Raw genomic sequence first — 23,177 nt, 5'->3', positions numbered from 1 at the left:
ATCAGATCTGTATTCGTCCCATTTCGCCAACGACCGGCCGAGCCCGGCAGGGTTGGATGAATGGAGGTGCCGAGTCCTCGAACTCGATTCTAGCCTGTCCAGAGTAGGAGTCCGTGATGGATTGATGGGACGAATATTAGATGTAGATATATTGATGAATCCAGTATCTCAGAGCCCTTGTTTTCTTCGGTAAAGCTGCTATGCAGCTCACAGGTAAAGATGCCATATGGGGTCAGTCAGCCTTGGTCAGCAAGATGGCTGCAGAATATGAGGAGTTGTAAATTGTCACTCCGACACACGTGATAAAATAGATTGAGATATTTCCATCGACAAGACCGTTCAAGATGTAGCCAGTAAACGTGGCGCTGCCATTCGCCCGAGGTAAGATTCATCTACACCGAGATGAGGCGGGATGGAAGCTGCTTCGTAAATATCAGCACAGCCGGGACGAGGGTTTTATAAAGGCGCTGACGGGGCCAAAACTGCCTAAAAAATATTCATCTTTTTTTCATCTCATCTCATTTCCATCATCATCTAGCTTCCCGGCGATACCCAGCACCTTGCAAGACGGGGATGCTTTGAGTTGGTCCCCTCAAGTCTAATAAGCTTAACCCCTCACTCACTATAGAGTTTACCACCAACTGCGCCGCCTACTACGACAGCATCCATCGCAGCGCATGCATGGATAGATAAAAGCAAAAAGAGAAAAAACACAGAAAAGGGGAGAAACCGCACAAACAAGGCAACAATTGAAAATCATGTCGTCGGCGCAATCCGTCCAGGCCGAGGACGCCTACTTCTCGTCCAACCCGCAGCCGCGGCACCTGGCGTCTCACCTCGCGCAGGCCGAGTCCTTCATCAACGCCCACGCGGCGGCCGGGCACCGCGTCGTGCTCATCACGTCGGGCGGCACGACGGTGCCGCTCGAGAGGCAGACGGTGCGCTTCATCGACAACTTCAGCGCCGGCACGCGCGGCGCGACGTCGGCCGAGTACTTTCTCGCCGCCGGCTACGCCGTCATCTTTCTCCACCGCGAGTTTAGCCTGCAGCCGTACTCGCGGCACTTTACGCACGCCAAGGACTGCTTCCTGGATTTCCTGGACGAGGACGGCGACGGCGACGGCGACCAGGAGGGCAACCAGGACGCGACAACGAGGAGGGTGGTGGTGCGCAAAAAGGACCAGGCCCGCATCCTCGGCGTGCTGCGCGAGTACAAAAAGGCAAAGGCCAGCAACATGCTCCTCATGCTGCCCTTTGTCACCATTGGCGACTACCTGCACGAGCTGCGCGGCATCGCGCGGCTCATGCGCCCGCTCGGACCGGCCGGCCTGCTGTACCTGGCGGCCGCCGTGTCCGACTTTTTCGTGCCGCCGGAGCGCATGTCGGAGCACAAGATTCAGTCCACCGACGCGGCGCAGGCGCTGCAGGACCGGGGCAAGCCGTCCAAGGAGAGCGGCAGCGGCAACAGCAGCGGCAGCCGGGGCAGCCCGGGCGACGAGGACGAGGCCTTTGACAACTTTGACGCGCCGCGCGTGCCGCGCTCCAAGCGGCTCGTCGTCGACCTGGACCCGGTGCCCAAGTTCCTCGAGAACCTGGTGGACGGCTGGGCGCCCGAGGGCATGATTGTCAGCTACAAGCTCGAGACGGACCCGGCCATCCTCGTGCACAAGGCGCGCGCCAGCCTCGACCGCTACCAGCACCACCTCGTCATCGGCAACCTGCTGACGACGCGCAAGTGGGAGGTTGTCTTCGTGAGCCCCCGCCGCGACGACCGCTGGCTGCGCGTCGCCCGCCACGGCGGCGGCGGCGGCGGCGGCTGGGGTCCCGCCGAGGGCCGCCCGCTGCGCGCCGACGAGCTGCCGCCCGACGAGCCCGAGTCCGAGATTGAGGCCCTCATCATCCCCGCCGTGTCGGAGCTGCACGACGAGCACATTGCGTCCAAGAAGGCGTGAGGGGGACGGCGGGGGCTGGAAGTAGGCCGCGTACGGGACTGTTTGTCGGAGACGTGCCAGATACGGTTCACTAAAGATGGGCGCATATCGATGGCATTCAAGGCAATGGCAGGGCAGTGAGGACAAGTGCTGTAGAAGATAGAAAATATATACTGCACGCTCCAGAATAGAGCCCGTGTCGCAAGATCATGCGTATAGTATGTCCAAGTGAGACCCTGACGAGCTTCATCTCCAAAGGGTTTGTATTGCCAATTTTAGAATTGTTTACAAGAGGACTTCATCCCAATAGTATCTGGTGGTCCAGTTCGCAGTGCGAGGTATCATACTAAAGTGCAGCATGTGCCAGACCTACATGCACGCCGGCATCGTCTCAACCGGGCAGTCGGCCTATCCGCCGCGCCAAGAGATCCAGCTCCTAATGCACTACTTTTACGCTCGTCACAAGTTTGCGTAAAAGACAATTTCGGTGGCTGCTCGCTACTGGTCGCACGTAAAGTGAGACTGCTTCGTGCTGTCCCCGGCCACCGTTGGTAGGTTACGCGGGCCCGTGACATGTCAGCCGCCATCGAAGGAGAACAGATGTTGGAGAATAGGTGTTGATTTCTTATACATCAGCGGCCTCGGGTATAATTTCGATTTCTTTTGTAATTACTGAATCTGTTTATGAAGTTTCAACTCAAAGACTGTGTATTACCTCCTGGTTGTGTTACAGAGGCAAACATTGAGAACCTCACTGCAAGGAACCTTGCGTAACGGCGAAACTGAGCAAGAAGAAAAAAAATTCAATCTAGCGACTGACTCGAAAATTCAGTAGCTATTATAGGTCTATTTTATTAGCAGACAAGGCTGATTTCATCCATCTGGCAATGTTCATGGCAGTCGTGACTGCACGGAAGAATGGCCTGCATCCGGCCCTGGCCCGGACCCGGAGCCGGGGCCAATAGCGGGCCGGCTAACACGTATGACTGAAATGATGGGACAACAAAAAAAAAGTAATTGAATCGAAGCAAAAACGGGAATACGACAGAAGATGACGTGGAATGAGGAAATTTACGAGTGGTGAATTTCCACAATAATGTCCACCTCAGACCGGGTTGTGCCCGCAGCCGCGGTACTGCTTGTGTAGCTTACTTTTATAGGTTTTCTCTACAGGCTTCGTCAGGCTTTTGCCGTTGTCGGAGGCTAGTTTAGACAAGCAAGGTTGGGAGAGAAGCCCAGGAAAAGCACAGCAGCAAATAAACACGTTGAATCTTTCTGCATCAGTCTTGTAGAGTGTAAAGCGTAGATGGCATTCCCCCTCGTGGTACTACTAGGCATTAAGAAGGTTTGTCGAGCTAGCCCAGTCGACCTGCTGGCTGGCTGGTTGATCTGATGGCTGGAGGATGGGACTTGTTGGCTGGCCGACTTGTTGTATTGTTGTTGGTTGGCTAGTCTCTTGGCTGGGCTGGTTCATCAGTATTGAGTTGCTCGCTGGCTGGATGGCTAGCCGACTCTGTCAGGCTGGCTATTACGCATCAGCAAACCCATTGCAATTGAGCAAACATGATTCCGTCACCCACATCTCCACTTCCTGTGCTCGCCGTTGTCTGAGAATCCGACAGCTCGCGCCCTGTTGTCAACACGAGCATTGGAACTGCGTTCTTTGCTTGGCATCCGCGGCCTCCTTCCCTTTCCCGATTCTTTATTCCCCTTCTTCGACGTTCAATCATCAGCGACTCACGGCCGCCGCGCCCGCTCTCACCTGACGCATCAAGCGCTTTTTGGAAGGTCAAGACCAGCACAGACTCCATCTCGCCGCCCCTCTTTCGGGTCCAAGTCTCTCTTGGCTCGGGCACGATCCCCCTCCCCCCCCCCTCGGTAACTACTCAAGTAAGTTACTTGGTGTTGCAAAATTGCGCCTTGTGTCTGCGCAGCCGCCGCCCCTCCCTCCCCCCAGCCCATGATGCCGCTTTCGGCTGATTTTGGCTTTGGCGAAGCGAGGCGGTAGCATGTTAATCTTGGGGCATTCTCGTATGAGCACGCCTGAGTTTTGTGCATCTAGAAAGGGGGGTGGGGGAGGGTTTTATTGTATTTATTGGTGGGGGAAGCATGTCTTGGCTTGTTACGCCCTCTCACCAATAACCCGGTGCGTTAAGTCATCCATCGGGGCGGAAGATTCTGCGCCTCCACAGCGTTTGCCGATAAAGAGGTCCAGAGAACACCGGGTGACGTTTCATTTTACGGCGCGAACAAGGATAACCTTAAATTTTTAATCCCGATGGCAAAAGAAAGTGCACGCTTCTCCTTCACCCGTGAAGGGTCCCCGCAACAAGCCAGTTCTAGAGTCTGATCGCTCTGTAATTGGCGACTTTTGACTCGTGACCCGGATAGAGAAACGGGCAACATTAGGGCCCTCTTTGTAACAACTACTATTGCCAGTTTATTACCCAATTAGCAACGTCAGAGAGACTGCTGGCTCCGAGTCATCAAATACCAGCTACCAAATGAGTGTCAGCCGCTGACAATGACCGTGTTCCGACCAGCTTGCCAGGAAGACGTCCAACTTTTTATCCCGGCAAATCGAGCAAGTCGGCAGCTGGTCATCATCGTGTTTAATATCCGTTGCTTGAGCCATTGCGTTTTGCGCTGCCTCTTTCTGGTCAGCTCCTTTCCACGCAAAATGTACTTGATGGGGATGTCTGCTCTGTCCACGGCTGAGGAGAATGTGCGCGGGGTGGGCTTTGCGTATTCGTGGCAGTGTTATCATTTCGCCTAACAACTCCAATCGGCGGGACATCCGAATGAAGAAGGTATCCAAGACGCATCCCGTACGTCAACATGCGTCCTTCTACTATAGGGGTCGCTCGGGTTCCCACGCCACAGCTGCTCATGCCAAAAGTGAAAAAAAAAAAGGTCCCTTTGTCCTTATTAGGAAGCTGGCCCGTTCGCTCCTCCAGGAAAGAGCCTAGTAGGCTGGGGCGCTCCGTTTCTTACGAGTTCGGCCAAGACGCCGCCGCTGTTCGCTCTCCCTAGCGAGGCGATTGAGTTGAAGAAGAAGAAGAATCTCGTTCGGGCCAGGCCCGCCGCAACGCTAGTTTTCCTTGGGGTTCCCACACCCTCATTATGCGCGCGCACCATGCTGGATAGGGCAGGTCACTTAGATGATGGCGCCGCAGTGCGTCGCCATCTGCCCTGGCTAAGCCTAAGCAAGTCGTTTTATAGGAGTAGGCCACCAACCAGCGCACGCTCTGGCTGATATGTTGATATGTGGCGCTGGTTCCAGCACGCCTCTTCATTTAGTGTTATGGATAACGTTAAACGGGGATGCAGGAGAAGCACAATCAGCCCCCCGTGATTTGTGAGAGGTCATGGGATGGGTTCAGTCACCAAGCTGATGAGGCACTGCAGGAAGCTTACATATGGTTACATCGTCCAGTCGACGTGGGTAGAGGTCAATTTGTTGGACGGCATTTGAAATATCCTCGTTCATATATATATAGTGCTTGCCAACCACAGAATTCGAGGCGTCTGTGTCTCATCATTGTCGTCCTTCTCAGCCAGTTCACCTTCTCACACTCATTTCCAGAACTTCAAGCAATGCATCTCTCTGCTGGCGTCTTTGCGGCCATTCTGGCCGCACTGCCTTTGGCAAGTGCCTTCCCTCCCGAGCTGACTCGGAACGGAAGAGACGAGTTTTGCAAGACCGAGCCTACCGATGAACTGCTGGCACTGCATGAGAAGATTGCCAATGGAGACCAGCCTACCTTGGACAAGATTGCCAAGGGTGATGAAATCATTCAAGAGGCTCTCCGCAACGGTGACAGTGGCTTACACGGCCGCACGACAGGCTTGACCGTCACCAAGCGGGATACCGGCGATCTCATCACTCTCGACACCTGGTTTCACGTAGTCTACAACGCCAAAACTCACGACGGCGGTTATATCACAGTACGTCTACCACGTTTTTCCCCCTCTCCTCGGAGAAGGAAGAGAGGAATTCTAACAACCACGGCAGCCGGAGAAGCTCCAAGAGCAGCTCAAGGTTCTCAACGATGCCTATGACCCCAGCAACCTGGCTTTCAGGCTGGTCAACAGCACCTGGACCGAGAACGCGACCTGGGCCGACTACCCCGACGACAACGAGCTGGCCATGAAGAGGGCTCTCCGCAAGGGCGACTCGCGGACGGTCAACATCTTCTTCGTCCCGGGCCTCGGCGCCGGCGGCGTCTGCGTCTTCCCCAACATGGGCGCGTACGAGGGCGACGCCCTCGCACTGGACGCCTGCATGGTCGGCTCCTTCTCCATGCCCGGCAACAAGGGCGTCTACGCCATGGGCAAGACGGCCGTCCACGAGCTCGGCCACTGGTTCGGCCTGCTGCACACCTTCCAGGGCGGTTGCAACGAGGAGCGCGGCGACTTCATCGCCGACACCCCGGCCGAGAGGAGCGCCAACCGCGGTGTCTGCCCGGCCAACCGCGACACGTGCCCCGAGCTCCCCGGCCTGGACCCCGTCGAGAACTACATGGATTACTCCAGCGAGTAAGTGAGACGCTGTCCCCTGGCAAGATTGCCGTTCTGTTAACGTAAAAAAACAGTGCTTGCTATGATCGTTTCACTCCCGGCCAGACCAGCCGCATGCGCGCGCTCCTGGCGCTGGTCCGTCTCGGCCCTATTCGGTAGACAGAAACTGGATACTACCTTGTCAAGTATATATATTCCATAGAGCACGTTGCATTGTATTAAGCGACCGGGGAGCATTGAAGCGAGTGTTTAGAGTTGGCAAGTGACTGTCGAGCATTTACAATGGTACCAAGGGGGGAGGGGGAGGGGGGGGCAGCATATTTACCGAGCTGTAGTTCCGGCCTACATCTGTTACTTTGGCCTTTACATGACGTCTCTGAATTTACGTATATACATCATTTCCCCTTTTGTCTGCGATGAGACTTGGGCCCCTATGTGTTGCTTTGGGCCCCCGTAGCCACAAAAGTACCCGCCAGCGCCAGCGCCAGGCCCAAAAGATGATTGTTGCCGAGAGAATTCGTGGCTTGCGGATGCCCAACCGTCTGCATTGCGCTCAGCTACGGATTATTGATAGTGGGCTTCCCGCAGCCACCAGTGCGCATCGAGTAGAGACAACATGCACCTTGGCCCACCAGCTGAGACACCATGATGCATGTAAGCTGCAAGACACATATTGCATCTTCTTGAACAATTTCGATTCGCATGTAGCTTCATAAAACTAAAATTCGTAGAAATGGTCCTTTTTTTTAACCATCCTACCGAAACCATGACGATAAACGTACTTGCAAAGAAGCCTAGTTGCTCCTTGAGAGAGGTTCCCCTCACTTTCATAGGCTGAACCGGCGCACACTCAACTCGAGAGGACAATCTGGCCAGCTGTCGATGCGCTTCGGACTAATCGCCAAAATACAAGAGGAGTCTTCGTCGGCCATTTGGATGCAATGACATGGCAAACGGACAAAGAAACGCTTCCCAAGCGTGACCTAGACCTGCAGGTGAGACATGTCGACACGGCGTGGCGCCGGCATGTGTGAAACATGTACTGTCCAGAAAAGAAAAAAAGACTTTTATTTCAACTATGGAATGTACACTACTCGTTTACCTAGTCAATCCAAGTTGGGGAGAAGAGGCCGGGCTGGAAGGCTGTGCTGCATCAGCCACACGCGCTCGAATACGATGCTAGAAAGAGAATACAACGAACGAAGAGAAAGTAAAAAATCTCCGAACTTGGAGGAAAAGGTTAGCTTTGAGTCAATACGCATAGGTCATCAGGCCTATATTTTTTTTGGTTTATGAGGAGAGGGTCGTTAGATCATTAAGCGCTCTTGGGTGGGTATTGTTGGAAATGTGCGCAAAAGGATGAGAGTACAATCCAATTGCAGAAAGAAGACGAAAAAAAAGATCAAAGGCGCCGAAAGGGTTGGCGACTGTTTTAGTACGCAGCGAGCCAGTTGTTCCAGCCGAGCTTGGCCGCTTTGGCCCAGATGAGGAACGCGGCAGAGCCGATGTAGATGCAGCCGGTAAAGATGATGAGCTCACGGTACTGGCCGCCGTTGGCCTGGACAATGCTTCCGGCAATGGGGATGCCGATGAGGCAGGCAAAGGACACGACGGTGTAGGTGGTGGCGTAGTAGCGACCGTACTCTTGCGTCTTGCACATGCGGCCGATGCAGACGGGCGCGATGGCGATGCCGGTGCCGCTGGCGAAGCCGAACAGCAGGGAGAAGACGATGAGGCCCGGGCTGGTGTGGCCGAGCGGCAGCCAGACGCACAGGCAGGCGACGAGGGAGAGGGCGACGGACAGCAGGCAGGTGTTGAAGGCGCCGATGACGTCGGCGTAGTAACCCGGCAGGCTGCGGCCGACGACGGAGCCGGCGTTCATGACGGGGATGAGGTGGTAGGCGTAGGCCTGGCCGAAGCCGACGTGGACGGCGTAGGTGGAGATGTAGGCGAGCGGGATGAAGAGGGAGAACTCGAGCAGGAAGATGCCGACGGTGGCGAGCGCAAAGGGCACCTGGCGGAAGATGCGCGGGTCCGGATGGGCCGTGGCGTTGCGCGCGGGCGGCAGCCGGGACCGCACCAGCACGACGCCGACGCTGCTGCAGACGAGGCAGATGAGGGCCAGCGCGCGCGTCGCCCAGCCGTAGCCGACGCGCTCAAACAGGTCCGTCAGCAGGAGCGGGAAGATGATGCCGCCGAGCCCGCCCGCGCAGGTGGCGAGGCCGGTCGCGAAGCCCCGCCGAGCCTTGAACCAGTGCCCGACGGCGGCGATGCACGGCGTGAAGATGAGCGAGGTGCCCAGCCCTCCCAGGATGCCAAAGGACAGGATAAAGTGCCAGAGCTCTGGGTGTTGGAGTCGTGTACGTGTTAGAAAGTTGCAATCCGGGGAAGAGGGAAGCGAGCTGGTATATACATATATATATATATAGATGTATATATACATATACATAAATATATATATATAAACATATACATACATACACACACATATATATATACATATCCAGTGGAAACTTACCGGTGCAGAAGCTCATGGCAAGCATGGAGCCCGTGACGCAGACGGCGCCGCTGACGGTCAGCCAGCGCGGGCCGTACTTGTCAAAGATGGGACCAAAATAGACGCCGCCGAAGAAGGCGAGGAAGGTGTAGATGGAAAAGATCCAGCCGACGGTGCCCTCGCTGTAGCCGCGCAGCTGGTGGTCGAGCGTGTAGGCCTGGAAGATGGCGATGCTGTTCATGAGGCCCATGGCGGAGAAGAGGGCGAAGAAGGACCCCAGGACGACGAGCCACGCCGCCCGGCCGCCCTCGGGATACGTCTCCTCGTACGAGGCGCCCGAGAGGGCCGTCGCCTGCCGCTCGACCTGGCCGCCGTCTTGGTGATTGGCGGCGGCGGCGGCGGCGGCGGTGGTGGTGGCGGCGGGAGTGTTCTTTTCAGAGACGGCGTCGGTGGCGGCCGTCTCGACGCGGTAGACCGTGTCCGGCTCCTCGTGTATGACTCGCGAGTTGACCTGCTGAACGTCCATGGTGCTGTATAATGTTGGTCCACAAAGTTTCTCGCACCCGAGTGACAGCAGCAGCAGCAGCAGCAGCAGCAGCAACAGCAACAGCAACAGGCGTGGATCAACTCGGATCGATCTCGGTCGTGTAGATGGCGGAGTGGGAAAATAGGCAAGGCAAGGCTAAGTAGATCCACGCCCAAGAGAAGGAGAGAAGAAGAAAAAAGAGCCAACCTTGTCCAGATATTGAGGGGTGGTGGTGGCCATCCATGTTCGTGGGTCGAGCCTGATTTTTTTTTTACTTCATAGTAACATCAGGTATGAATCCACGCCGCTCACCGGACCCGGCCGTCGCAGCCCGTTGTCGGGGTGGAGCAGACTAGAAACTTTTTTTCCTTTTCCTTTTCTTTTCCGTTCCTTCTTTTTCCTCTTTTTCCGCCTGCCCGGGCGGCGATTGTCGGCCGCATGGCCTACCAACTACTAAACTCTAACCAGGTTCGGGAATAAAACAAGGCTCTTGTTGGGTTCGAGTGGCGGAACAGGGATTGCCGAACTAGTTAATGGAAACCCTGGCTCTCCCATTGTTCGGCTGCTGCGTAGGGCGCACATGAAAATGTTCTCCTCCCACCTGCCACACCCATGTCGCTGCATCGACGCCACGGACGGATATGCTCTAGTTGGTTTAGGCCTTTGACTGATTTATAATTGCGCTGTCGGTTTTTCGCCTTTCCGCAGACAAGAGCGTGCTTGGCGTCACATACCGCCTGTCAAACGTTCTACGACTTACTTATATGAGCGAGTGTTGTAGTGCAGATCTTTCCTAGATTCGGCTCGGCGCTCATCAATCGCAATCAGAAAAGCAGAGAAAAGAGAGAGAAAAAGGATTGACCGTGATGCGGCTCTTCTCGTCCATGAAGCTTTTCTCCGAGCACAACCAGATATACTGGCTGCGCCACCCCTGACACTAGAACAAGTAGCCTGCCACACGCGGCATCTTATTTATTTTTTTCCTTTTTTTTTTTTACTTCGAGTATCGACATCGTACAAGTATAGACACAATCTTCAGTATATTATCGCTAAGCGGCCATGCCAAAATGGCCGTCTCTCTTAGCCAGCCAGTCACGACTGACGGTTGTCTGACATGGCGACAGGTTAGGCGTGGGAAGGCGCTGCGACAAGGTCACAACCACGTCAGGATTTTGAATGATGGCAACGATTGCTGAAAGTTGCGAGCTTGCCAACAAAGTAGTGTAGGCTTGCCAGGTTAAGCAAGCTTGTATGGTTCGCCGCCCGCCTTGATTACTTTCCATGTACCCCGGTCTCATGCTCGACCCTGTACTCTGACAGTGGATCATCAAGGAGGCGGTCCGCGCGGAATGCCCTCATGATACCCAAGACGCCTGATGAGTGCGAACAACAGCGCAAATGTCTTGCGTGGCGCAGGGAGCACAGTCCTGCCGGACCCTCTAGTTCGGCTCGGAAAGTGTGCGTTGCCATTGAGGTCGAATTAACCGCCAACAGCAGCGCCAACATCAAAAATTAGTCCCCTGTAGCTCAGTTGGCTAGAGCGTCAGACTGTTAATCTGAAGGTCGCAAGTTCAAACCTTGCCGGGGGAGGTTAGAAGCCGCGATGAGGGGTGCCACGATTCTAAAGGCATCGGACGATAGAACAAGAGAGCTGAATAATAACACCTTGTTTGCATTCTTCGGAGAGGGCTGGCCAAGTATCAAATCATCGCCTCGACTCTAAATCTTTCTTTTTGTTGCCCATAACGAGCTGAGATCCCTCATCACTACTCTTACGAACCGACCTCGTTTCACAGCAGTCTTCTTGTAATCAAGTGCCCCGAAAATACGAGAAGCTCCCTTGCTACAATGACTTACCTGCCCCCTGGGTCCCAATCGCACCAACACGGCAATGCATTCTCTCCAGTCTCAGATTTCAAATGGCCTCCAAATATTCTTCCAGGGACGCCGGTAATTCCTTCGGCTCTGCCCAACCTGAAAAGCTAGCTGCGGCGCAAACCGAAAATATGAGCCCATTGGCCGCGACTTGTTGAAATGCCTTGCGTCGTAGCAACCCCTGCGTCGTTGCCTCCATTACGTTCTCTATCCGCGCATTCTCATCTTTGCTCTTCTCCTCGTCTCTTTCCAGCATTCCATGTCCGTCTCATTGTATTCGCCGTCGCTAGTATGGATAGAATCACGTTCTTGACCCATGACCCTGACACAGACAACTCATGGTTCAGTGACGACAAGGTCTCAAAGAGAATCGTCTGTCCTCCATCTTGGGCTTGTCTGTTTGGCTCAAGTAAAGAAGTATTAAGCAATCAACACATGTCTTTCTTTTCCGCAACTGGAGATGATGCCTGGTTTTGAATTGGTAGTGTTTGAGTTCCCTTTGTATGAGTTCTTCTATCCAAGAGAAGAAGGGAAGAATACTACTAAATAGTCGAGCCTTCTCGTAGGCTAGAACGCTACCTTGATGGAGTAGATATCGTAGCTATATCTCGAAGCTAATACTACTACCATATCGTAGTAAGATTACGTCGAATTTATCTTAAAAAACTCGAAACACGTTGCCGTTAACGTAGTAGACCACACTCCTTGTTAGACCTGGCAAGGTCGCCAGAATTGGCCAGCTGGAGGCGGAAGGTGACTGGCAGCGCGCCAATACTGACGAGCCTCTGTTTTCTGACCATGTCAATCTAGTAGTGGTGGTAGCCATCTTCAGTACTCGTACATTCTCACGTGCCGGCAGCCAGGATTGGCCGCGCACATGTGACACTCTGACTAACACAAGGTAGACTACGAGGAAGGCAAGCTCTCCAAATTCCTTCCTGGGTGGACAGACCGCCTGAGCCTACCACCAGAATTTTGAAATCTGGTGTTGATGTAGGAGGAGAGTTGCCCGGATATTATTATATTTACGCCTCTTGACTAGTCATGACAGGGATAGTACATTTCGGGGTTCCTACTATTAGTAGATACCTTCAGTGCTGGTCAAATGGTGGTAGGCATTGTCTCTTCTCTATTCCCGGACATTGTTGCGCACAAACCGCGTTTCTATATAGCAGCTAGCTATTAGTAAATAACGCGTACCTTAACATACCTCGATGAAAATGATATGCCGGAGCCTTCAGGCATCCAAAGGGATCGAGCGCTACTCAGCCACCCCCCGGCCACGAATTCGTTGACAATTCGTGGATTTCCGTTGACAAGTACGGATAGAGTACGGATAGTCCTTATTACGCTTGCGCCTCTCGACTAGTCATAGCAGGAAGACTATCGAACTGCTATATACCAAAATACTTCACCAACTAGTATAGTACCTACCTTTTACCAGCGGACTAGTAATACGACAGTTATGAGCCCGGGAGGGAGCCCTAGCAGCCTAATAGCCTAGTTCAGTAACGTATAACTTCTACTAAAACTGTCGAATTACTACCGCGTAAAGAGAGGTCCGAAGGTTATAGGTTTGAACCCCCTTAAAGGCACATACGTACTGATAGTATACTTGCAAAAATAGGCGTACAGAATTAGGAGGACAGAACAGAGCCCCTATTCCACAGGTCTAACTTGCTAAAGCAGTGCGAAGAAACATTCTAACAGGACACCAGGTATGCTGTTAGACTTGGGGGTATATTGAACTGCTATATACTAATATACATCACTATTTAGAGTAGTACCCACCTTTTGCCAGTCGGACCAGTAATGCGACAAAGACTTTGTATTAAGCTATGGACTAATAAATGTTACGTATTTGCAAGCCTTCTATGATATTAGAATATCATGACTCAGAGAGTCAATTAATATGGTAACTTTGATTTAAAATGATAAGGATTATTCAAAGCAACCATAATATAAATGCGTGATTAATTACTTCTAGTAGTTTAGCATTTATTGTGATCATCTTAGTCCTAGTGGATGCTTTGCCATTATGAAAACCAACAAACGAGTCAGGTTGACGCTTTATTGGATAGATGACGAAATCCTTTCTGCTGGCATGCTTACCTCGGCAGTCATTTCCTCATGGTTGTGAATCAGGACCTGGAAAGCGATTTATACGATGCACGGCCTAGGTATAACAGGCACCACCAAAAGTGGTTGTACAAGTATCAAATCATCGCCTCGACTCTGAACATTCTTTCTCTTTGTCCATATAGAGCCGAGATCCTTAGTCACTGCTCTTCCGAACCGTACTCGTTCAACAGCAGTCTTATTACAACCAAGTATCCCCGACTATACGGGAAGCTTTCTTGCTACCATGATTTACCCGCCCTGGCTAGCCATTGTATGGCTCGGTGCCGCAGTAGTGACACCAGCTTTCGCCACTGAAAACGTAGCAGAACCTTCAAACAACAACGCTGCAGGTGCCTTTATCCTCGAATGCGAGACTAGTCAGGTTTGCGAATCGGTCGCCAAGGCTGTCGGGGAAAGGGGCGGCACCTTGTGATACATGTTTAAATCTGATGTCTTTACTGGAATCTCAGTTGAACTCCCTATATTGACGACTGAAGAGGAGAGAACGTCCTTGGTGTCCCAGTTTAAGGGTATCACGGAATCGTGGCCGGTGCAGAAAGTGATTCAAGTGCCTGATAGCCCGAATGGGAAAGAAGACGGGCTGGGCAAGAATTCGACGGCGCCGCCAGCTATAGGCAAGCGTCACCATCGTCTTGGGAGACGCATTCGCAACGACGGTATCGAGGCTCCTTGGAATCACGTTATGGCGCACGTCGACAAGCTATATGAGGAGGGATACACGGGGACGGGTATCAAGATTGCTGTCGTAGACACTGGAGTACGTTGTTCTACCCCCTGTTCTCCCTCAAGTCTCAGAAATACGGATACTAATAAGCAGAACAGGTTGACTACAAGCATCCTGTACTGGGAGGATGCTTTGGACTAGGTTGCAGGGTCGTAACTGGAGAGAACTTTTCTAATTAAGGGAATAGAAGTGACCCTATGGATTGGCATGGCTATGGTACCAAGGTGTTGGGTATTCTGGCTGGCTATGATAAAGATAAGGGCTTTGTCGGCGCGGCGCTAAACGCTACTATCATGGCATATCGCGTGCTTGACTGCGCGGCCGAGGGCTCCGAGGACGATATGATAGCAGGTTGGCTCAAGGCCAAAGAGGATGGCGCGCAAATCATCGTCTCGTTAGTTGCTTTGTAGGGCGAGAACTGGGCTTAGAGGCTGCTTGCCGTGGTCGTCGCTCGTATCGTCGCCAGCGGGGTGCCTTGCGTCGCTGCCCTGGGCAATACGCAGGACGACGGCCTGTTTTATGCCGCGAATCCTAGCACCGGCCGCGGCGTCACGTCCGTCAACTCGTTCCGCCGCGCCTACCTGGCGCTCGAACACCGTGGCGAGTACTCGACCGGTGACACAACGTCCGGGCCGGTCGACTTTGTATTCGAGCCCGGCCGCTCGCTGGACGGTTGGGACGGGGAGCCGCGTCCCGTGCACGACGTCGATGCCGACTTTGGCGACGAGCCCGACGACGACCTCGCGGGAGCCGAGCAAGTGCCCATCAGCATCAACGCATTCACGGAACTCGCCGAGAACTGCAAGCTGTTCCCGGGCAACTCGAGCACCGGCGGCTTTGCCCAGGACCTCGTCGGCCGCATCGCCTTGATCCGCCAGACGCCGCAGACCAAGGAGTGCCATTTCTACGATCGCGTGCGAAATGCCGCCGCCCGCGGTGCGGAGCATATCCTTGCTTGGCAAACAAATCCTCGTTATGTCGAGATTCGGCGCGGGGACGCGATGGGACGTCCGATCAAAGCAATCGGCATTACCGGGGCGCAAGTCGGCCGTGCCATGGCTCGTGCCCTCGCATCCGGCCAGCCCGTTACGGCACGGAGAATTGGCCGGGTCCGCATCGAGACTGGCGACATTGCCGCGCTGTTGGCGCATGGACCGACATGGGAGCTGGACGTCAAACCTGCAATCGGCGCGCCCGGCGATTTGGTTCCTGTGACTGAAATGCATGGCGGCTATTGCGCTGACTTGGGTACCTCTTTTGCCACGCCTCTTGTCGCCGGTGTCTTTGCCCTTATGGCTTAAGTCTGGGGCACGTTCGACCTTGCTCTCCTGAATAGCCTGATCATGTTAACGGCGGAGCCTCAGATTAAGGATGGCCGTCCGATTACCGTGGCCTAGCAGGGAGGCGGCCTTCTCAGGGCGTGGGAGGTTGCCCATGCTACTACGCTCGTCGAGCCCGCTGCCCTGGCGTTCAACGACACAGATAACCGTCCTGGCTCGATCGGGCTGCGTATCACTAACACGGCTAAGGCTGAAGTGACGTACCGTCTTTCTAACCTCGCTGCTACAACACTTTATACGTTCTGGAGCGGGTCGATCCGCCTCAGCACTGGTGAGGCTGTTGACGAGACAGCAGATATCAAACTAAGCCAGACCTCCGTCACCGTTGGTGCAGGTTAGTCGGTCACCGTTGACGTCTTGGCCGTCGACCCCGCTGGTCTTGATCTAGAGCGTCTGCCCCTGTGGTCCGGTTGGGTTGGCATCTAGGGGTCTGACGGCCAGAACCTCACTGTCCCCTATCTTGGTATGGGCGGCTCGCTGCGCTCCGCCACTATCCTCGATCCTGACAGTCCTTTGCGCTCCGTTCCAGATCTTGAGTTTATACTGCGTGATCTGCCGAAAGGATAGGAACTGGGGCCTTTAAACGCAATCGAACCCTCTCCGGCCGCTATTCGCGACTGGCCCTTTTAAAGCTCCTTTGAGCTCGTTCTCGGCTCGCCTCTAGTCCGCGTCGACATTGTGCCGCTCGATATATGCTCGATACCCGCTCCTGCGAACGCGACAAGCGTCGGCACTCGAGGCCTGGCCGGCCTTGCTAGGGAAGCAGCCGCCACGGAGCCAGATCTCTCTCGAGCTTGCGTGCCCGACTCGATAGTAATAGAATTTGCCGGTATCAGATCCATCGGCCAGCTGCCCGGCTATCCCAAGCATTACGTTAAGGCTGGTGAGAAATTTCTCCTCGATTGGAGAGGTGCTTTTGCTCCGGAACAGTATGCGCCGCCCGGCCGGTACTAAATTGTTGCTCGAGCCCTGTCTATCATGGGGGATGCTTCTAACGAGGCCCACTGGCAGACTGTCAAATCACCGGTTATTTCCATCTTGTACGAGCACAACGTCAAGGTTCCCCAGGCAAGCTAGGATCCCTCCGGGCGTATTGAGTTTCATGTTCCGCAGACGCAAGAGGAAGAGGATACTCTTTGGCAACTTTGGTTGGCCCAAAACTCTGACCTTTTACAATCTGATGCTGGTGCTGAAGACGCTCATGCAGCAAAGAACGCTTCGGGGAAGTAGAACACTACTTGGCAGCCAGCAGACGCAATGATGGCAACTCGGCTGGTCTTATCGAGGTTGGGGTGTTGCTGATTACTGTTTCGTATCATTGTGAAAAGGAATCTCCCGTCTCTTGGAGAGTAGTAGAAGGAGGATTGGGGGGGGGGGGGGGGGGGGGGGGGGCATGAGGAAAGCCAATAGCCATGATAAGACCACAAATGGAATTTGTTATGCCCTCCGCTTCGCAGTTGAAGTAGTGGCCCTGTGGAATGTTGCGCCCTTGCATCGTCGAAGTGACTCTTGTTTTTTAAGCAGAAGAAGAGGAAGAGGAAGAGGAAGGAAGAGGAAGAGGAAGGAAGAGGAAGAAGAAGGAAAAGAAAGAGGAAGGAATAGAAAGAGGAAGGAATAGAAAGAGGAAGGAATAGAAAGAGGAAGGAATAGAAAGAGGAAGGAATAGAAAGAGGAAGGAATAGAAAGAGGAAGAAAAAGAAAGAAGAAAGAAAAGAAAGAAGAAGGAAATGACAGTTCCATTGATAAACGCCTTTTCCTTGACCATTAATTTTGGCATCATAACATCATGAATAATATACACACACGGGACGCCCACGGCCCATCCACCTCTCTTTCCTTTCACCCATGAGCTCCCACCACCACTTGCGCCGGTCCCAAACGGCCGCCCATGGACTTACTCGCTCGCTCACTCGTCGTCGTCGTCGTCTTCGTCTTCTGCATCCTCCACTGTAACCTTGCGCGACGACGACAACGACGCCGCCAGTCCGTCTTCCGCCGTCGTGCTAGTGGCAGCACCACCAGCAGTAGTAGTTGTAGTAGTATCAGTAGCGGTCGTCATGTAGCCCTGCCTCTCCAGCGCGTCCGCCTCCTCCGGCTCAATCAGGCCGGCGGCCCGCCCCGTGCCCTTGGCCAGCTTGGACCGCACCGCCGACGGCACGAACGCGGAGACGGCCTCCTTGCGGAGGTCCCTCGTGATGGGCGCGGCCTCGTACACGGTTCGGGACTCGACCACCGCCGCCGGCTTCTTCTCCTGACTCCTCCTCTTCTTCTCATCGTGCTCGCCACGAGCATCGTCGTCGTCGTCGTCAACCTTGTCCTTGTCTGCGGGCTGCTGTCGCCGCCGCTGCTGCTGCTGCTGCTGCTCGGCGTTGCGCCGCGCGCGCCGCTTGGCGTACCATGCATCCAGCACCTCCTTGGGTATCGGCGGGGGCGTGTCCCGAGGCATGGGTATTCTCCGGACGTCGTCCGGTACGTCTTCTTCTTCTTCTTCGCTGCTCGAGCCGCCCCCACGCCTACGCTTGCCCAGCACGCCGTGCCCATCCCGCGGCGCCCATCCGCCGCCCCCGCCCCCGCCTCCGCCAAAGGTGGGCGCCTTGTCTCCCAGCGCGTCCCTCGCCTTCTTCACGGCCTTGATCTCCTTCTCCAGCCCCTCCAGCACCAGCGCCTCGTGGCGGCTGAGCTTGCCGCCGCCGTCGGTGATCTTGGCGAGGTCATCAATCTGTCGCTGCAGCTGATCCGGGTTCTTGCGCGCGAGCCGCTCGTTTCGTCGTTCTTGTGCTTCGTTTTTTCCTGCAAAAGTTTGGCAAGGGTGGGTTCAATTAGTTCTCTCTCTTTTTTAAAAAGAAAAAAAAATGTTGTTTTCTCGTCACAAACCTTTTTTAATTGCCTTGGCCTTGTCCGCTTTGCGCTGGGCAGCCACGGGGTTGTAACTTTTCTCCTTGGCCATGATGACACGGATGATGCGTTGACGTAGGAGACCCCAAGGATGCTGTAGTCCAAAGAGAGTCTCAGAGCCGAAACGCGACGCGCGATCGCAGTAAAAGAAGATGTCATAAATGTCAAGACAAAGCTGGAGCTATCGCGCGTGGGGGCGATCTAGGAGTTACTAAGCAATCTGAAGCTACCCTATAGGGTGTTTCGACAGAGTGTCCTACCTGTCTAGCCTGTCTGGCTGGAGTTTTAATATCTGCAAGAACGAAGGGAGGGCTATTTTATAATCAAATTTTATTCGTGATTCTCTTGGATTCTCAGTCAAGCTGGATGTAGTTTCACACGAGGTGGGTAATGAATTAGCACAAAATAGGTGAATAATGATTCGAGCGTCGCGCTGGGAAACAACATCCGTTACCATCAGAAATTAATAAGCGATCAAATCTCATATGTTGCACCAGGGGCAGGGTAATTGAACCAGGTCCAAGCTTCGAAATGATACATTTGTTCATACTATTGCTTGTTCTGGCGACGATGATGCAGCGAACAGAGCATGCGGTTGGCATACTTTGCTGATACATCACTGCTCATGAACAGTCGTCATATCTGGTCCTGTGATCGTCTGCAGCATTGCATGAGCTGCGCGAATTCTTGCGGCCATGTCGGTGGTTCATCGCTACGACCCATTTGAGTGTGTGTACTCAGTACGGAGAGTGACAGCCAGCTCGCGCTGGCGATGAGGCTGTCTAATTTACATCAGCCTCAGCAGCTCGGATATCCATTTTCTGGTTCCACAAAGGCCGGCCTCCGATTGTCGGCTCAGTCTACTTCACTGGGCCGATTTGTATTCTTGCAGCGTACTAGACTCGTGGTAGCTTGGGGCGGCAACGCGACGCAAAGGGGTCAGGGCCTGGGCCAGCTTTATTGCTTTTATACCACCAGCTTGGCCAGGGACAGAAAGTTTATACGGCAGGGCAGGGCTGCCGGAATTCATCAACTAGACTGCGGTGCTCCCGCGATAAGAAAAATGTCGGAAGTGGGATTGGTGCTTATCAGCTGCTCCTCCGTTAGCCACAGTGCCACAGTAGCAAGTGTGGGAGAAACGTGGTGGCTCGTCGGGCCGGGAGAGAGAGCGGGCAGACCGTTGTCACGCCGCGGGATACCTATTTTGGCGGAGGTGCCACGAGGGCGCTGGGACGCTACCGGCGCACAAGCTTTGTTCGGCCATGCGGACACAGACCGCGGCGGCGTGAGCGAGACTGAAGAAAAGGCTCAAGGATCCATGCAAATGAGCGGCGGCAGGTGCTAGCTTGAGCGGCACTGTGCTTTTGGGAATACAATGCCAAGTACGGATCAGATACTCCGTAGATGGAGGCGAGCATGCTGCAGCGTATTTGGCGGCATGCTGTGCGGACAGCTGGCCGCGCAGCCTGCGGTCGTTCTGCATGCTGCTGAAAAGGCAAGTCAAACACGGCAAGTGGTGCGTGGACGATCAAACAGCTCTTGCTGTAGGGAGTCGAAGAGAGTCATGGTGGCTGCATTGTTGCATGCGACGGGTGGTCGGTCAAGGCAGGATGTGTAGTACAGCGGCGGGTGGGCATCTGCGGGAGAGCATCTCATTCTTAGCCACCCATCTCACGGGATGGTGGTGTGGGCGGGGAGGCTCGGAGTGGTATCCGCGAGGCGAGCTGAGTTTGGAGAGGCGCAGAGAAGGGAAGGGAGGGAGATGCAGAGAGATGCAATCCGTTGACAGGCGCAGCCGTCTCGTTTGTTGTCCGTGGCCTGGGGGCAGAGGCAGAGGCAGAGGCAGTGAGAATTGTCTGGATCCATTGATGAGCAAGCCACACGACAGGGTAGTATTGTATACTGAGATGGACTGGCATAATAGTACTGAGTACAACTGGTAGCGCGAACGCGCGACAGCGATAGCCAGAGGGTCCCAGTCCATCCACCGGACGGGGATCAGGGTGGCGGCGGATTGGACGGAGGGAGCAGGGGATATCGATAAGCATTGTTAGAGACACATGTGATTGGGCAGCTAGCCAGGAAGCCTGTCGTTGCAAGGGTGGTTCGGTGGTGGTGGTTGATGGCGATTGTGGGTACTTCGGGGTGAGGTCGGCACAAAGGTGGGCAAGGAAGAATGAGGCTGGTGCCATGGCCGGCATGCATGACACGAGTCGAGTCGCAGGCAGGATGGAAAAAAGGCAATTGAGGGCAGGGGGTGGGTGGGAGGTGACGCTGATGCCAAGTGATGATGATGGTGTAGATGGTGTAGATGGCGTTTCTTGGTGTTTTGAAAGAGCAAACGGAGGGTTGACAGTTGTGGCAGTTGGCAGTTGGCAGTTGGCAGCTGGGAGCTGGCAGCTGGCAGCCGCTTAATTCTGGAGTCGGCGGCTTCAACCAAGGCTGCAAGGTGATGATGGCATGCACGGTGGTGGCGAGAGCCGCATCACCAAACTTTCTACAGCAACGGACCGAGGACGCAATACATGAGTCTATTCATTCCCGAGAGGCAACTCAATTTACCGGGGAAAGAAAAGGATGCAGAAACGGGCAATGGCCGGGACGGTGGACTGGGGCTGTTTCGGGAGAATTTGGAGAGGGAGCTCCGTTGCCGGCCTCGGGAAGAGAGAGAGAGAGAGAGGCCGGCTAATGACGAGACGGCGGCAATGAAACTACCTAGGTTATTAGGTTAGTGAGCAGCTACTTGGGAAGCGTCGAGTGGCGGCAAGGTTTAGTTTATTGCCAGCACAAGTAGCAGGGCTGCGGCAGGATGCGCACCGGAAGACAGTCGAAATTTACAGGGTCAACGACTGGAGGAACAGGGAGAGTAGACGCGCCGCCAAAGTCTATGCGGACACCAGGGACGGAACAGGCTTGAGGCGACGAGGGGCAGATGAGAAGATGGGGCACATTGCATGGTACTCAAATCTGGAAATGGGCAAATTGACGAAAGTCAAGCAACAAGTTGCTGGCGATGGATGAGCCTTGGCTTGGTGGCTCGGCTTTGTGTAGGCGGCTCTCCCCCCCAACCATCGGGCTCGATCCGTCTTACGACTGGTATATATATATTTATTAAACACCTGTATCCGTAAAGAAGGAGGAGAAGAGAGAATAAGAAGAATAGCTAGGTAACGCAGGTTACCGGAGTTGGCTGGATGCCCACTTGCACATGCTTTTTTTTCTCTTTTGGCGACTGGTGGTGGGCCGGTCAGTGGTGGGCTGATGAGGATGGTGACGGATGGGGGATGGTGATGCCGAGTAGTAAGTAAGTGGCAAGATGTGTGAGAAGGAGGAGAAAAAAAGGGGAGAAACAAGACAAACAAAGATGTGTTACAGTGTTTACCCTCCACCTACCTTTATTAAGTTTTGAAGGCAACCAACCATCACAATGTCGACGTCGACGTTGAATCATATTCAGTACCTGTTACTGGAAACACAGTACCCGTGCAACCCCGGCCCCAGAAGCAGTTCTTCTGGCTAGTCTCTCTCTCTCTCTCTCTCTCTCTCTCTGTATGTATATATATATATATATCTGTCGTTGTGACGGGAACATGGTGCACCAGTTTGATTTGAGTCGGGACGAGTTGGGTTTGGTTACAGAGGGGTAGGTACTATTAGGCGGCGCAGATCTGGCGGCGGTACTGGTATTGCATGTGGGCAGTTGGTGGATGGTAGCCGGATGGGAAAGAATTTAGTTACCAAAAAAAAAAGAGGGGACACTAACTAGGCAGGAAAAAGACGAGATGACGTTGGCGCCAAAGTAAAAAAGAGAGGATACGAGGGGGGGGATGGAATGTTTTCTTTTTGTTTCGTGTAATCGATATTGAGTACCTCGTGGTAAGAGTGTGTAGGTGAGGCGTATTAGAGGAATAGAAGGCACCTATCTAGCTGTCGATGTACCTATCTAGGTACCTACTAATGCAGCCCGCCTGGTAAGAGTGTTGTGAGAACAGAATGACTAAAAGAGAAAAAAAAGAGAGCAAAAAAAAAAAAAGAGCCGGATAGAAAAGGTTCAGAAAAAGCCGAGAGTCGCATCCATGCTCTCTCTCTCTCACACACACTCTCAATTGCAGGCCTTTCAAAAAAGGCAAGACGGAAACCTGCCGTGACGGAGCACTGGCACCAATTAGGGGACTTGCAGGGGTGGACAGGGGGGAGGGTGGGATATATCCTTTACTGGTTGACTGGTAGGGCGTTGCAGGGCCCTGGCAAGGTGCAACCTGGCAAGGTGCAACAAAGCTCCCTGGCTCCCCAGTAATAGGTTTGTTCCTGCTATAACTTTTACCCGCCAAGCTGCCCAAGTACGGATAGTGGGTGCCCAGCTTTTGGATGCTGCGCTCGAGATACAGCCTCGTGTGGCTCCCACCCGCTATGGAGGGGGGTGGGTGGTGGTTCATGTATGGAGGCCGGTAGGTATCTTGTCGACACGGCGTCTTGACACGTTGACGCATTCTATGATATAAATATATAAATATGTATTAGGCATGTTGCAAAATAGGGCCAGCAGTTGAAGGTTTGTTTTTTTTTCTTGACAATTTTCAACCTGGTTCTTGTACCGGGCTTCTAATCATTACAACACGCATGACCGTGGTATAAAATATAGTGCCGAATCCATGACCAGCATGTCTTGCAGTATAAGTAGGTAGGTAGGTAGGTAGCCAGCGGATGGGTGGTAAGTACATGCAGT

General features: G+C 53.8%; 5 protein-coding genes and 1 non-coding gene across 6 annotated transcripts; 4 read left to right on the top strand and 2 right to left on the bottom strand.

The window, feature by feature from the left end:
- Window positions 1–758: 758 nt before the first annotated feature.
- V2A60_010343 (phosphopantothenate--cysteine ligase CAB2) lies at window positions 759–1,952 on the top strand (the record flags this gene model as incomplete). The annotated part of the gene is made up of 1 exon (XM_083261599.1): window positions 759–1,952. The coding sequence occupies one exon, from the start codon at window positions 759–761 to the stop codon at window positions 1,950–1,952; it is 1,194 nt and encodes a 397-aa protein (XP_083117725.1).
- Window positions 1,953–5,528: 3,576 nt separating this feature from the next.
- Window positions 5,529–6,611, top strand: V2A60_010342 (zinc metalloprotease; the record flags this gene model as incomplete). The annotated part of the gene is made up of 3 exons (XM_083261598.1): window positions 5,529–5,879; window positions 5,947–6,470; window positions 6,527–6,611. The coding sequence occupies 3 exons, from the start codon at window positions 5,529–5,531 to the stop codon at window positions 6,609–6,611; spliced, it is 960 nt and encodes a 319-aa protein (XP_083117724.1).
- Window positions 6,612–7,884: 1,273 nt separating this feature from the next.
- Window positions 7,885–9,475, bottom strand: V2A60_010341 (major facilitator superfamily domain-containing protein; the record flags this gene model as incomplete). Its single annotated transcript, XM_083261597.1, has 2 exons — window positions 7,885–8,795; window positions 8,971–9,475. 2 exons carry the CDS (start codon window positions 9,473–9,475, stop codon window positions 7,885–7,887), a joined length of 1,416 nt encoding a protein of 471 aa, XP_083117723.1.
- A 1,516-nt stretch (window positions 9,476–10,991) lies between these two features.
- On the top strand, window positions 10,992–11,065 carry V2A60_010340. Its single transcript has one exon. It is a non-coding gene; the product is annotated as a tRNA-Asn (tRNA).
- Window positions 11,066–13,715: 2,650 nt separating this feature from the next.
- On the top strand, window positions 13,716–16,510 carry V2A60_010339 (uncharacterized protein; the record flags this gene model as incomplete). Its single annotated transcript, XM_083261596.1, has 8 exons — window positions 13,716–13,848; window positions 13,942–14,249; window positions 14,310–14,332; window positions 14,404–14,610; window positions 14,683–15,427; window positions 15,617–15,880; window positions 15,998–16,092; window positions 16,189–16,510. The coding sequence occupies 8 exons, from the start codon at window positions 13,716–13,718 to the stop codon at window positions 16,508–16,510; spliced, it is 2,097 nt and encodes a 698-aa protein (XP_083117722.1).
- A 952-nt stretch (window positions 16,511–17,462) lies between these two features.
- On the bottom strand, window positions 17,463–18,503 carry V2A60_010338 (WW domain binding protein 11-domain-containing protein; the record flags this gene model as incomplete). Its single annotated transcript, XM_083261595.1, has 2 exons — window positions 17,463–18,346; window positions 18,431–18,503. 2 exons carry the CDS (start codon window positions 18,501–18,503, stop codon window positions 17,463–17,465), a joined length of 957 nt encoding a protein of 318 aa, XP_083117721.1.
- Between the last annotated feature and the right edge of the window lie 4,674 nt (window positions 18,504–23,177).

This window comes from Cordyceps javanica, chromosome 7 (assembly GCF_051103115.1).
Source record: "Cordyceps javanica chromosome 7, complete sequence".
NCBI lineage: Eukaryota > Fungi > Ascomycota > Sordariomycetes > Hypocreales > Cordycipitaceae > Cordyceps > Cordyceps javanica.
Note: the sequence above shows the minus strand (reverse complement) of the source record. Positions and strands in the feature narration are given on the sequence as shown.